Raw genomic sequence first — 15,031 nt, forward strand, 5'->3', positions numbered from 1 at the left:
ATGATTCGTTTCCCTTCTTCCCTCATTTTAGAAGCATTTTTCTTCCTCCAAACTGTACTATAGTTTTTACTCTATCTTGGATACCTTAAAAACTATCTAAGAAAATTCCAAGAAAAGGAACAAATTAGGAAATAAACCAGATAAATGAGCAGGTGAAAAAACCCGTGTAGAGAATTATCATGTGACAGGCCCAAGAACTATTTTATGGAAAGAAGACCTGGAGAGGACTATACTGTACTCACCTTCCTAGAAGGAATAATAGTAGCTCTATCTGAAATGCCAAAATTGAGACTCTTGTCTGTGGCAGGAAGTGGAGATTACATATACTCCTGAGTCTGACAGGCTTCCACAGACATGCCTGATAGGCAAGGAGGGCCTGAGGGTGCATCTTTCCACGGGTGTTTATTCTGAAAAGATTGGGGCTGTAGCTACATTGGTCACCAACAGCCAAGCCAGCAGTGTTTAAAGTGCCCCTGTTAGAGATAATGCAACCATTGGACCCTTAAATCTTAACACATTTTTTTTCCTTGTTACTGAGTTCAACTTGCATGATTTGAAAATGATTGTGTTTTTGTCTCCCCCCTTGTTTAACTGTATTATCTATTATTGTGTTGCTATTTATGTTTGCACTTTTTTTGAGAAGTTTGAATTTCTTGAACTGAAAGAGGCAGAGTGGGTGGGAAATTCTGCATAGAAAAATATTAAAAGACTAATAGTTATTATTAAACTATCAGGTAAACTTGGCAATCTTTGTTTCCTTAACTTTTATTGCCTTACTTTGTTTTTAGCCTATAGGATTCACTCTTTACTATAGAGTTTAAATGTTAGCATATATAAATTTTAGTATAAAAGGACATGAAATAAATTCTATTTTTACATAAATATATTTTAAATATTTTCCAGAAAGCTGTAGAGGAACCCCTTAATGGTATGTGGTTATTACAAACTTGTATATTCTTCTTGATCCATTACCAGATGATAATTTGAACTGGCCCCAAAGCAGTTAGAATGCTCCATCTATGCCTGGGGAAAAAAATCCCATTTTTTTCTTGCCTGACCTCTCTTTTCTTGATTATTATAATTAATATAATAATTAAAACAATAATTAAGAGTATTACTATTGTAATGTTCTTACCTCTGAGAAAAACGCACTCCTCAGTATCTCTCCAGTCCTTGCTTGCACTGGCCAAGCAATACTTAGGCAAGAAGACCATTGCCTTATATTAGCCGATAGAAAAGAATCTCAATTAATTTCAGTTTCTGATTTACAAATTCAGATACAGACTGTCATCATGTAGTGAGACCCAAGCATCTCACTTTCTTTCTCCCTAAACCTAGATCTATGTTCCCAACTGACATTGTTTCCTTTGAGAGTCTGGATATGAGCCACAGACATGCTTTTGTAATAAAGTAATAGACTTAAAATTAATTTGTCTTCATAGCTGTGGAATAGTTAGCATGATATTACTGGATATTTATTTAGAAATGATTTCTAATTGTTGAACCTTACTAACTGCTTGGCTTGTTACTAATTCTTAGCATTTAAAGAATCAAAAGGAATGATGAATGATGGTAAGTGTAAAATGCACCTGCAATTATAGATTGATTAAAATAGGAACATTGAAAAGAAATAAAAGGGCTTCTTTAAAGTATGCTTTTTTTGTATATAAAAGGGACACTGTCAAATCATAAAGGTCTACATTTTTTGATTTATAAAACTTAAAGCTACTCTTAAAAGTTGCAAAACCAGTGATATAAAAGCTGTAGGGTGTCACTAATCAGACTTTACAGTCTTACTGCTTGTAGCAAAGAGAAATTACTGCTTTTTTAAAAACATTTTTCAGCTACAATGTCTGGTGCCTGTAACTTTTAAAAATGATTTTTAGAAGACACATAGATAATCTGGCACAAATCTTTATCATCTTGACAGGGTTTCTTTTGTGCTTGTGTTGGTGATTTGTTGCATTTAATTCATGGGGACTTAATATCTCTGCTTTTCCAACTAGGGCCTCAGTTGTAACCATTTGAAAAAGGATTTAAAAAGAAATGTTTAGTCACTCAGCTTTTGCTTCTTGTTTTGGAACTCTGGGCTAATCACTTCTGTTTTGTATTGATTATTTCAAAGACATTTGCTAGTTTTTAAAGATAAGTAAGTCGGACATATTGAGTGCTATGAGTATTCATTTTGATTTTGCTTGAAGATGCTGTGATACTTCAATTCTGTTAATATTTTAATAACTGTATGTTTTTATCTTATCAAACATTTCTTCATACCTTTGATATTTAGTCATTCCTTGATCATGTAAATAGTGTGCTATTTTACTGCTTTAACCTCCTCACCTCTGTGGCAAAGTGCAGCATTTAACACAAGAGGCTATATTCCCATGAGTGCAATTAATTTTTGCATAAGATTAAAAACACACCAATTGTGTACTGGTGGGCAAAGTTTAAAACAATGGTTAGGCTGTGTTCAACAAGGAATCACAGAACGATTCCACTTTTGTAGGTTTGTGTTGTAGCCACAGCCTTTACTACAAAAATGTCTGTTTTATTTACCAACCACCACCTTCCTAATAAAAAAAAATTTTGCAGTGGGTAGGAATAAACTAAGTGACATTCAAAAAAAGAACTGGTACCTGGAATTGTGGCATAGTTCGTCCATGTTTACATTCTCTTGTTTTGTTTTTATTTCTTTGCTCTTTTTCTTCTGCCATGTGATTCTTCTGTAGTTGTATAAAGAAATGAAACTCCTTTTCTCTGTTTTCAGAAAACTAGTATAAGAACCTCAAGTGCATTTTCCTTTATTAATTTCATGTGACTTTTTTTGGAACCACCATGTCAGTAGATACAGCAGTTTTTGTGTGTTCATAGCATACAAAGTCTATGATGATCTTTGAAATTCCCTTAATTTTGCTAATATTTAGCTGTTCAGAATTTGTTCTTGTTTTTTTTCTTTTTTTTAACCTTTTTTTAAATCTTTCTGGTGGGCTCCAGGCCCTCACAGTGTGTCTGCCTCCTCAGTTTCAGACTGTCTTTCTAAGGACCACAATCCCGTTTTCTCTTTCACTTGCACCTACTCGCATGTTTATTTCACTTACATCAAATGAATGATGTAGGTCTAAAGTGAATGTGATAGAATATTATTCTGTGGTCAATATCTTTTGCATTGAAAAACCAACATCTCTTGGCTTCTCAGCCAACCCAGCCAACTGAGATTATCAGACTTTGTTGATTTTTATTTTCATGTGGCATTGGCCTTTTACTTACTACAACTAAAAAGGCTAATGATTTACCCGGTTTACATCTGTGACCTTTGTAAATCTAAGATTAAACACTTTTTCTTTATTTTTAGATGCTGTATATCTGAAACTTTTAATTTTTAAAAATTCATCAACTTGTTAATGCATAGAAAATGGACAGGAATAATGATTATATGTTCATTTTTCAATTTTCCAGAGTAACTGAAGTGAAGTGATGGACTCTGATTTGGAAAGTAGTAAGACATGAAAGGAATACAATTGTGTTTAAGCACCATGGCCTTGATTCACTGTTCAGGAGAAGAAAACAAGAAAAATTACTGGTTCTCATCTGTGGGAGAAAGTAAATCTTTGACCCTTAAATGATTGTTACAGTTAAGTTTTTATTCAAAGCATTTGTAATTTAGTTAATAAAAGAATTATTATCTGTGTTGTGTGCCCAATTGAGATCCAGTTTTTTGTTGTTATTTTTATTCAGTAAAGGGCAAGGGTAGAGTGGCTAATTTCCAAGAATGATGCCTTTCAGATCTTAGGGCCTCTTGACTGTAGTTTACCAGTTTGAATTGGTTCGAGGTTGAGAATCACCTGACGCTAACCTGTTGGTTTCCCAGGGAGATCTGTGAAGAACAGTGGCTTCCACAGAACCTTAGCAGACTCGGGTTCACAGCCACTTTGGCAGTCATGGCTGGTGTTAGCCGAGTAAGGTTTCTGGGACTTCTGGGTCAAAGGAATAGCAAATTTAAGTACAGATAGGAGTTTGGTTGGGAACATCTTGAATGCCGCCTACATCTCCGGCAGGAGACCATGGTCTTCATTCTTGGGGGTTGCCATTCACACATTCTTCCTTCAGCATACCGTGTGATGAATCCTTTTCAGAGTTAGGGTAATTTTATTGATGAATGTGTTTATCTCTTACTCACACAACCCTTTAAACCCTGTCTTGTCCTCCTGTTATTTGCTTCTGCTGTACAAGATGTAGCACCTTTTCTCCTCTTTGAACATGGTCCCGTGACACGTGACATGGTAGCATCATTGCAGAAAGGAGCCAGACTTATTTTCAGAGAACTATGTTCACACTTTTCAGCAAAAGTAGCGATGGTTGTAACATATGTATTTCCTTCCTCGGATTTGAAGGCACAATCTACAATGTTTCTTCACTTCTTTTCTGATCTGGGGCATGAAAAACCAAGATTGAGATTTGAACTGTGAGTCTCCTGCATGGCAATATAACGTGTCACCGTCAGGCCAACAAGCCAGCCCTCGGAAGGGTGGTTTTGTTACTGTTGTGTCTGTGTTGCATGATAAACACTCATCATCTCCCTCCTGTAGTCCTGCCTCCGTAAGCCCCTTACCCTAAGATTGGAAAGTAAAACAAAACCCCCACGTTTCCTACCCCCATTAGAAGAAAACTAACATTCTGACCGTTGTGATCACCTGGAGTACTCTTAGATTATTAGCACTCGGTTCCCTCTGTGTGTGTGTGTGTGTGTGTGTGTGTGTGTGTGTGTGCACATGTATAAGGTAGGCACGTGCATCTTCTGTGTGGACAACAGTGGGTACCCACAGGAGAGCAAATGTTAATTTCATGCTCTTAGTAAAAACATTTTAAAAGATCTTTATTGGATGGAATTATATTTGATGCGAATATTTGATCATTTAAAACTTCAAAAACTTCTAGGTAATTTGCCAAGCTTTTTGACTGCTCACAATACCTTCTAAAAATACTAGTAATTCTTCCTGTCTGTCTAATAAGACATTCATATCTGTAGTTACATTACTAATAGTTATTTCTTAGTCCACTAACTGTTCCCATGTGCCTCTTTTATGCCAAATTAATTTTCATATTTCACGTTGGGACCAAATGGTTTTGCCCATGGCAAACCTCAATTTTATGACCTGCTGATGCTTCTCAGAAAACCGAACAAACGATGAGGACAGCTCTTCTTGAAAAAAATTTTTTTTGTTTTTCTTTCCTAAGTGTGTTGCTGTCCAAAATATTATCATATGTAGAGAGAGCTGTGTTCCTTTATATAAATCTGATGGCTCTTGCTGCTCTTTTTCCCTCTGAAAATATTTATATTTTACTATATTGTTTGTTACTTTAGAAATCAGTTTTGATGAAGGGAGGAGAAAAGCAGATGAACTTGAAAACGATCCAGATACCTATTCTCTATTAAGAAAAAGAAAGGCATGAAAACCTTTATAGTAAACTTTTTTATAAACTAAGGTTGTACCTTTTAATATGCAATAAACTCTCATTTCTTTGGGGTTCAGTCTTGGGACCCACCCATCCTTTGTGTTCTCTTTAATGCTGCCTGTCTTTTGAGGCACTCACTGCCCTAGACAACGCACAGAGGAAGCAGGAGAGATGCCAGGTGACATCAACTCTCGCTCTTACTAGTTGTCAGCTTCTCTGGAAAAGGGACCACATCAGCGGGAGCCCTCTTGCTTGGCCATCATTGGGCCAGGTCATTCTCTTTAAATCAGACGTGTAGTGGGCTCCCGATTTTTTTTGTTCCACCAAATTAGAATTAACATTAGTTTTGAGCATCACATATCTGTTCCTCCCCCACACAACCTGCTTTTAACTCAGTGATCCCAATTTTTGCCACCGACTCTTCCACTCGATTTTATTTATTGTACATTCTCTGACACCCCTTGTCATTTTTGCAACAACGTTTCCAGTGTTTTTGGCCAAATCTGATTTTTCCGTCTCCTTCAAAACATTCTCCTCGAGCCCTGCCTCCCCTACTGGCTCTCCTCTGTAGTCCACCCCCCTCTTTCATCTAACACCTTGCTTAATACTTCACGTGTGTCTGCTGAGGTCTAGTGGGTTTTTTTGTCTTGCTTCTCACTTGATGTTGAAATTCTGTTATGGCAAGAGCTTTTTTTTTTTTCCTTTCTCTTCCTGCAGTGTTTTGCATACATTAGATGTTCAGTACATAGGTTCGATGATTGAGAGTTGGCTGTGTGTAGATGCCCTACTATTTTCAGTAGAGTGATTTAGATAGTTTTCTTTTCCAACAAATTTCACATGCTCCGAAAACCTTAAAAGGTGATGATTTTTCACCTGGAAACTCCAGGTCCATTTTGTTTAAATTTCTGAGAATGTCAAGATGAAAATAATGGGGCTATCCCAAATTTGAGAGTATTGGTTATTCTGGGATGCTACAGTCAATTTAGTAAATGACCAAATTGTGATTTGAATGAATAAAGCTCAAAAAGTGATGTGTTCAACTCCTCCATCTCATTAAGAATTAAGCTCTGTATCACCTTCTAGATGTTTTTTGTCCTAAAGGGGGTATTCAAAAACAGACCTGTGGGATGTGTATGGAAATGCATACTCCTTTATTTACCTGCCATTGGAAACTGGAGAAATGATTGTTGGGCAACCCTTTATCTTTTTATTATGTTTTATTTGATGGAGAGTTTGTTTAGAAACTTTAGTTTTACATGTGTCATATTCTCAAAATCACTAACTGCCATCACCCAGTGGGGTCCTTTGTTAAGTCATTTTCTGTGGCTAATAGGGATAATAATCCAGGTAACTTTTAAGAGATAAGCAGTGAGCAGGAAGTTTTCCTGCCTTTGGCTTTTGACAGCTCTTACTTATCATTTAAGACCAGCTTTCCCATAAATTTAGCCTTTTGAAAAAAAAGAGAGCATTTGTAATAAGCTTCTCTGTAAGGCGACATCAATGGAATCTTAAAAGTGTTGTTATCAGGGTTGATGAGAGAAAGAAACATTTCTGTTTTTATTAAATGGAGCATTATTTACAAAAAGCCATTGTTGAGATTTAGATCCCACATCATATAAATATCCATTAACCATTTCTAAATAAAAAAAACTCCAGTGTTGCTATGTGCAAGATCCTCTCTTGGGGCTTTTTTCCATAGCAATTAAAGGTGTGCTATTTGTCAGTAGCCATTTTTTGCAGTGATTTAAAGACCAAAGTTGTTTTACAGCTGTGTTACCGTTAAAGGTTTTTTTTATATGTATTAAATCAATTTATCACCGTTTGAAGCTTTGAATATCTGCAATCTTTGCCAAGATACTTTTTTATTTAAAAACATAACTTTGTAAATATTACCCTGTAATATTATATATACTTAATAAAACATTTTAAGCTATTTTGTTGGGCTATTTCTATTGTTGTTAAAGCAGGCCACAAGCACCTTTCTAAGAAATTTATTGTATTTTCAAGTTGTCCGTATTCGAGGTAACGATGCAAAGGATCAGTTAAGATACTAATTTAGAAGTTCTTTTTTAAAGAAAATAACCAATAAGTAATCTTTTAACATATTTTTAATGTTTATTTTTGAGAGAGAGAATGCAAGCGGGGAAGGGGAAGAGAGAGAGGGGGACACGGAATCCGAAGCAGGCTCCTGGCTCTGAGCTGTCAGCACAGAACCAGATGTGGGGCTCGAACCCACAAACCGTGAGATCATGACCTGTGCCAAAGTCGGACGCTTAACTGACTGAGCCACTCAGGCACTCCACCAATAAGTAATCTTTTAATTGGAGCAAAGGTTTAACTAAAAGTTTTAAGCAAGTTCCTTGTGTTGAATTTTTCCCATGGTCTAGTGTGAACATCCCATGAGAAAGTAAGAACCCTGGGTTATGGTCCCATCTATACTGCTAACTAACAGAGAACTTGACAACCCCACCCCACGTTTCTGTGCCCCTCCTCACCAGCAGAATGAGCAAAACCTCTTCCAAGATACATGTAAGTTAAAACGGTTCTCCATTTCAATTGTTTGTCAGGACTGTTTTGATTACAAGTGAAAGAAAACTTGTATCTAAGAAAAATGGGGTTTATTGGCTAATGTTACTGAAAATTCAGATGCATAGCTGGATAGTGGGCCTCAGAACGGTGTCTTAAGGACCCAGCGTCTCGCCAGCTCTCCAGCTAGCTCTTGCCTACCTTCACAGGTTGCACGTGTATGGCGAAACAGCAATTGCAGTCCCAGACACCTTCTGCCAAGGTCTGGGAACATAGAGGGAAGAAAAAAAGAGTGCATCTCTCTCAGAAGTCCCATGCACCCCAGCTTGCACCTTGGCCGTTCTGACAGGGTCTGGGCCTCCTTCTCTCACTCATCTAGGCCAGGTGTCTCTGACACTCCCCCTGGGCTGGCCTGACCCCCATGTTGAGCCTGGAATGGAGACTGGGAGTGCCATCTGGGATGGGGGTGGGGACAGAGGGGAAGGAAACTTGAAGTCAAGTCAGGGGATTGTTACCAGGTGATGAGATGTCCCTAGCTTTTCCAGCACAGCATTCCTAGTCAGCGCCACATGCCTTACAGGTATGTGCTCTATGATTCTGCATTGTATGTGTGATTGTAGACTATTTGAATGGAAAATAATATTTGGCAGCAAGGTACCATCTCATTTCTTACCTTATAGGCAATTTAATTTTTTATGCATTTATGAGGACTTTTTCACTCTCAGCAGGAGTAACTAATGGAGTTCACAAAACATTTAAATGGCCTACCTCCCGCACTGAAGGCTGCTCTGGATAGCACGGAACTGCACTCAACCTGATTAGGACTCCCACGGAGGTGCAGCCTTCCAGATGCAACTCGATTTCATTTTTGCACGGCGCCTTTCCAGCTGAAGGCTTCAAGTTTGACAGCTTTAGAAAATACTGGATTATGGTAACACCATCTATGTAGGACATGATTTCCCCAGAAGCTCAGAGATTCGAGCACACTCGACAGCCTTGGTGTTAGTAAGTATGAGGCCGTGCCGGAACTCTGCACCCAGTGTTTATTTTGCATGTAGAAGCTTCATGCTCGAATCGGGGAAATAAAGTATTTAACCCTGAGTTCTGGATAATTGGACTGATGGTTTCATGTTGAAGATAGCAGTACAGACTGCACAGAAGTGATGGTGGACCTAGAAATTAGAACTCTAGCGAACACCCATCCCTTTAGTCAGCTGTTTGACTGGAATGCAGGAGCGCTTCAGCTCTGAGAATAGCCCGCCACCCGCGGAGGGCCAGGTATCTTTTCCCAAGAGCGACAACGAGAAATGCTTCCTAAGCAGTATGCTTGGGGAGGAGTCCAATTCGGAGAGAAATGATTTAGAAGTCTAAAAACCGCAATTCCATGTCAGTCTCGATGCCAGGTAGCCTGCGAGTTGTGCACGTTTGCAAAATTGCAGTTCCCTTATAGATGCTGTCACACTGGCGGCATGGCACAAGGCTCGGGACCCTCCTCTTCACATAATCTTATTTGATCACAGCCCTGCCTTCCAGAAAAGACAACTGTCGTTTCACTTCCTAATTTTCTTTGAATTGCCTGCAAAATTTCTCAAGGTTAAACTGACATGATATATAAGCTGATAGACAGTCTAAACACATGGATTGTTGGCAAAATGTAAGTGTTGTTTGCTTAAGATATGGAGTATATCTTCCGTGGGAGCACTCTACTTACTTACTTTTTAAGTATAGAGTACTTTAGCAATTTCAGTATACATAACAGATTGTGTGGGGAGATAGCTCTCGTGCTGAGGGCAACTGGAAAGTACTGGAATCTTTGCTCTTGCCTCATTGCCTGCCAGTTGTAGGACTAGTTTCCCCACCACCTTGGGTGAGAGCTGGGTGGTGGCAGGCCTCTCACCCCACCCCCCAGGAATGCTTCTCACTCTTTTGGCAATTTCCATCCCCAACTCAACCAGACATTTTTAGAATGTGATGTTCATAAACCCCATTTTAGCAAGCTAGAGGATGCCTATATTTGGTTAATTGAAAAAAACGTTTTTATTGCACTGTTATCAAGTGTTCAATTCTCACAATTGAATTGGTTGGGTATATATATCTTGGATCTTTTTTTAATTTGATTATCCTGGATTCAATAGAGCCCACATCTCCTCCTATCTTTAGCTACATACCTAGCTATCAACAGGGATTGTTCTGGTAACAACTGTTACTAAATCGGAACAGAAAATATTACCGTGGGACCTATGGAGGGATATATTTGAACACATCAACAAGTATCAGTTGTTTTCACTTTCAGAGGAAGTTGTCAGAAAATTAATGGAATTTTTCTTTATGCTTTAAGCTCATTGCTTTAGCCTGATATGAGGCATTCATTCATTGCCTAAATTGTGAACAAAATTATACAACAATTTTTTTAAAGTCTTTTTTTAAGTTTATTTATTTTTGAGAGAGAGAAAGAGCACAAGTGGAGGAGAGGGGCAGAGAGAGAGGGAGACAGAATCTGAAGCAAGCTCCAGGCTCTGAGCTGTCAGCACAGAGCCTGAAACGGGGCTCGAACTCACAAACCGTGAGGTCCTGACCTCAGCTGAACTCAGACACTTAACTGACTGAGCCACCCAGCTGCCCCTAAGTTAAGCTTTTTTAAAAGCATCCCAGTTAGTAAAATTAAATGCTCTTGTATTATTTTTATGTTTCTGGCAAAGTATTAAATACAGTCTCCTGGGAAACATCCGGCTGAAGGGCTTGACTGGAAGAATTACCAAACCTCATCCTTGTGCCTTCTGGCTGGGATCCTTCTTCTTTGCTGTATGAACTGAGTAGACTCAGTAGAGAAACCAACAAGCTCCCTCCTCAAAAGCATCCGGGATCCTCTGAAGGAGCCATCATATAGCGATGAGTAGGTCTCGGAACAGATTTTTCCTGAGTGACTGGATCCCCTGGGAGGCCACTCAGTTGCTTTAACATGTGTTAATGAGACTGGTGATCCCCTCCCGAGCCAGCTACTCATTTATAGGACTCCATCTAGTTCCTCAAAGTACTTAACATACTTGTTTGGGTCAGGTACCTACGTAGAGAAAAGCTGCTTTCATGATCACGAGCACTTGGGTGCTGCCACAAATCGGCACGGGTATCCGGTGGTGGGTAAACAGCTCCATGCAAAACTATGCCTCTAGATCCCTTGCTCAAAGTAACTGGGCACAGAGGCCAAGAGATTCATTCATTCATATAAAGAACAGTTCCTTATTTTTCCCCTGAGAGGCAAAACCACCACAATAAGTCCTACTATATGTAGAAAACAAATTTATTTTTAAAAAAAGAAAAAAAAAATTCCTGAGTCAACAGATTCCAAGTGCCTGGATGCTGTCCAAATGAACCTGGCAGTAACACAGGGATGGATGAAAACAGTGTCTTAGGAGTCTGCCTTCTCTGGTCCTCCTGAGTATTTTTATTCTTTGTATTGGGAGATAAAAATAGGGGTTGACATCTCAAGGTGAGAGGAGAGAGAGAGAGAGAGAGAGCAGCATGTGTTCTTCAAAAGACCCAACAAGATAATAGATTTTTTAAAAAGCTGTTGCTGAGTGTAACGTACTTAGTTTCAAGGGGCTTTTTTTTTTTTTTAAATAAAATCTTTGCAAGCAATAGTAAAGAAATCTGGAACCCCCCAGGGTGACCAAAGTTAGAATCCTATCAGGGATTTAAATCTAATTATTAGCCTGAAAGTAAAGAAGAGAGAGAACGGGCCAAGTGTCAGCCTGGAAAACAATAATAGCCATGACAGTGTTCAGCAGCCCAGTCATTAGTGCCTTGAAGGATAGTTCAGCACATTTATTCTTACTCTTGAAAGAGAGCCACAGAGGTTTCTGGTTTCCTGTTCATAGTTTCTTCTGTGGAGTAGCGAGGTTTCCTCTGCTTCTACACACCGTGCCATCCAAGCACCTGGTAGAACAGGCACTTAGAGGAGAGGCAATGTGCAGAGTCAGAGCACCCTGCACTTCACCAGCTGTGTGGCCCCGTGCAAGGGAACTCACTTGTCAGTGCCTATGTGTCTTCATCTGCAAGATAAAAATGAAATGTGAAGATTGAAAGAGATCACGTATGGGAAGTACTCAGCACAGCACCCGACCCACCGGGAGTCCCCAGGAACTGTAAACTATTTCTTTTTCCTCTTCTTATTAAACACTGGCCAAGGAGGAATTCCCCGTCCTGGAATGCAAAGATGGAAGAGGAGGATCCCATCCCTGTAGCACAGGGAGGGTCTTTGGAACCCTACTCCTGCCACTTTTACTCAGCTCATCCATTTATGCATTCGTGTCAGTGGCTGATTCTCAAGACTTCTCGAAATGTGTTAAGAGCAGGCCCTCCAATCACTCTAGATAGAAGACTTAGATTAAGAACTTAGAGCTGCCTTTAGGCTAATAACCAGCAGAAACTAAATCCAAGTATATAGGAGAGAAGATGAATGTTGAAAATATTGAGTCCTGGTAAATATTATTTGACAAATGCAAGGATTGCAGTCGGGGGATTTTGATAAGGCTTAGGTTATACTGTAATCAGCCCATTCTCTAAAATGATGAGAGTCTTCGCTCCATCCTGGGTGGCTGTAGAAAGCAAAAAAGGCAGCTGGAGACATGCTGTGAATTGGAAGTAGCTTCTATTTGCTTCTTCTCCGCCTACTCATATGGCCATGGATGATGCCCAGTTCAAGGGGGAATCAGACGCCAAGTGAGGCTGCACGGCCTGTCCTTTGAGCAGAGTGCGGAAACTTGCTTGAGACAGTGCTTGGTTAAAGGCCCCAGATACATCTGAAGACCTGGTTTTCTATTAAGCCTTGAATGCTTACAGTATTATACACTCTCCATAGAGAGCGAATCTGAGCTGTCCTATGTCAATGTTTTAGTTCCTGACTCCTAACTTGGCAAGAGATGTGTGGTGAATCAGTATGTCACAGTCTGTTAAAAGATGCTTCGCTGTTTATGTTTGTTGGGTGTTTAGAAATGCAATAACTATACTGGCGTCTTTTCTTAGTCTGTCATCTGTTTCCGAGGGAACAGAAAGTGATGCAGAGGGCCGATCACAGCACCATAATTACACCAAGAAGTGGGCGCTAGTATCCTCCATTAGGAACATTGCTATTCCATGCTACCGGATGAAGAGCATTTTATAGACACCTCCCTCTCGTTTCTTCCTCCAAACCAATCTCTCGCTTTGTTCTACCCAAAATAAAAGTACAACGTGAATTGTGCCACTATCAATGAATTTTCGGTGGGAAGGATGTTCTGAGCAGTGAAAAATATAAATAAATTGGTTCTATGCTGAAATTAACTGCGGAACCAGGAAGATAAACACAGCACAACTAATTGTATCCAAGCAAGATTAATAAGAATGGTGTTCTATGGAAAGGGAAAAAAATCCACAGCATTAATGGAAATTAAGCAATATCTCAGTGAAACTAGTAAATTAAAAAATATATATCTATATGTTTAATTAAAAGCAAGACACTCTATTATGTCTTCTTTCTTACTGAGCTGCTTAAATTAAGAAAGTCTAATGTTAAGTGAGAAAAATCAACTCAGGACACCTTGTCATCTGCATTTAATTGAGACTTCTGTGTCTCATACCAACTTTTAAGACAGGTCATGGCAATGGTGAATTTAGGAGTCTCATGTGAACTTCCCACGATGTGCAATTTACAGATTTCTGTATCTCCAGTTTGGACATAGAAATATCCCCGGAATATTGTGACTGTAAAGTCACTTCCCCTATTTTTTCTCTGTGATTTTGATGAAAAGATACCATATCGGACGAATTAATATAAGCAAAGCTTATATCTACAGCTATAGCTAAAATTAGAAGTATGTTGCTTTCTGATAATAAAAGCTTTACAGAAATGTTTTGCATTTACTTGAGGTTTTGCTTCTTTTCAACTCTATCTCCTGCAATGTTCTAGGAATCACAGTATCCATTAAAGGTCATATTTTGAGTGGAAGGCAGATTTTGGGAATTGTGCCCACATGCTTTCTCTAAATACCCTACCACGATCAATGTTAAGTTGTTTTCTCTACACCTACTAAGAGGCCAAGGTGACATTTGAGTTAATCTTCCTTGCTGAAATCAGTGATGGCCACTCCTAGGTGATGGGGCAGTGAAGGGCCTCTCCTTCAAGATGCCTGAAGATTCCAGCAGTGCAGGAGCAGAGGCAGGAGATCACTGTATGTCGGCCTTGTGTCTCCTCACTGGCCAGAAATGTTGCCAGGATGGGTGGACAGACAAGTGAGGTACCTGTCAAACACCTCAAAATCCTTGGAAGAAAGAAGTTGTGACATATAAAGTCATTTCTTATTTCAAGATTAATTATGCAAACTTCTTGGGGCATCTGGGTCGCTCAGTCCGTTGGGTGTCCAACTTCAGCTTAGGTCATGATCTCCCGGTTTGTGAGTTCGAGCCCCACATTGGGCTCTGTGCTGACAGCTGAGAGCCTTGACCCTGCTTCAGATTCTGTGTCTCCCTCTCTCTCTGCCCCTCCCCTCCTCACACACTCTCTCTCCTTCAAAAATAAATAAGCATTAAAATTTTGTTTAATTATGCAAACTTCTTTCTTTCCTTCTTCATCCCATGAGGTCTTTGTTCATCGTTCATGAAAGTCTCATCACCCACTTGCACTTCCACCCGGGGAATTACATATCAGCAACTACTTACTGAGCACCTGCTTCACGTAAGCACCATGTCAGAGCCTGAGGATGCAGCCAGAATGAGACAGACAGACCTTCTAAGCTGGGGTGGATAATTTAATAAGCTTTTTGCTGTCTCTGAGCCTTGATTCCCCCAAAGGGTACATAGGAAAGGAATAAAAGTAAAAAAATAAGAATCCCACCTTCGAGACATGCTTTGAATACTCCATGAAATAAGGTATACAAAGGTATTCAGGGAACTATAACCAGGGTTGAATTAATGTTACTCACCCCTGTCAATCATAAGCAGTAAAAGAAATAAAATCTAAATGAATACATTTTCCAATTTCTTAATAATTTATACCTTTTTCACAAAGATTGTTGGT

The 15,031-nt window shown here is 39.3% G+C and overlaps 1 protein-coding gene and 1 long non-coding RNA gene across 4 annotated transcripts in view; both read left to right on the forward strand.

Moving 5' to 3' along the window:
• CD47 (CD47 molecule) overlaps positions 1-3,704 on the forward strand; it is a 46,191-nt gene extending 42,487 nt beyond the window's left edge. Inside the window, exons 9-11 of one of the 3 annotated variants that reach the window (XM_030328975.1) lie at positions 904-928; positions 1,540-1,572; positions 3,457-3,704. In XM_030328975.1, the coding sequence (XP_030184835.1) occupies positions 904-928; positions 1,540-1,572; positions 3,457-3,461 (63 nt within the window). In that variant the 3' untranslated portion in view covers positions 3,462-3,704. The remainder of the gene's footprint in view (positions 1-903; positions 929-1,539; positions 1,573-3,456) is intronic. The other 2 variants (XM_036064297.1, XM_032594760.1) reach the window with 2 other exon arrangements.
• Positions 3,705-7,684: 3,980 nt separating this feature from the next.
• LOC115524165 lies at positions 7,685-9,081 on the forward strand. Its single transcript, XR_003971963.1, has 2 exons — positions 7,685-7,983; positions 8,709-9,081. It is a non-coding gene; the product is annotated as an uncharacterized LOC115524165 (long non-coding RNA).
• The last annotated feature ends 5,950 nt before the right edge of the window (positions 9,082-15,031 follow it).

Source organism: Lynx canadensis, chromosome C2 (genome assembly GCF_007474595.2).
Source record: "Lynx canadensis isolate LIC74 chromosome C2, mLynCan4.pri.v2, whole genome shotgun sequence".
NCBI lineage: Eukaryota > Metazoa > Chordata > Mammalia > Carnivora > Felidae > Lynx > Lynx canadensis.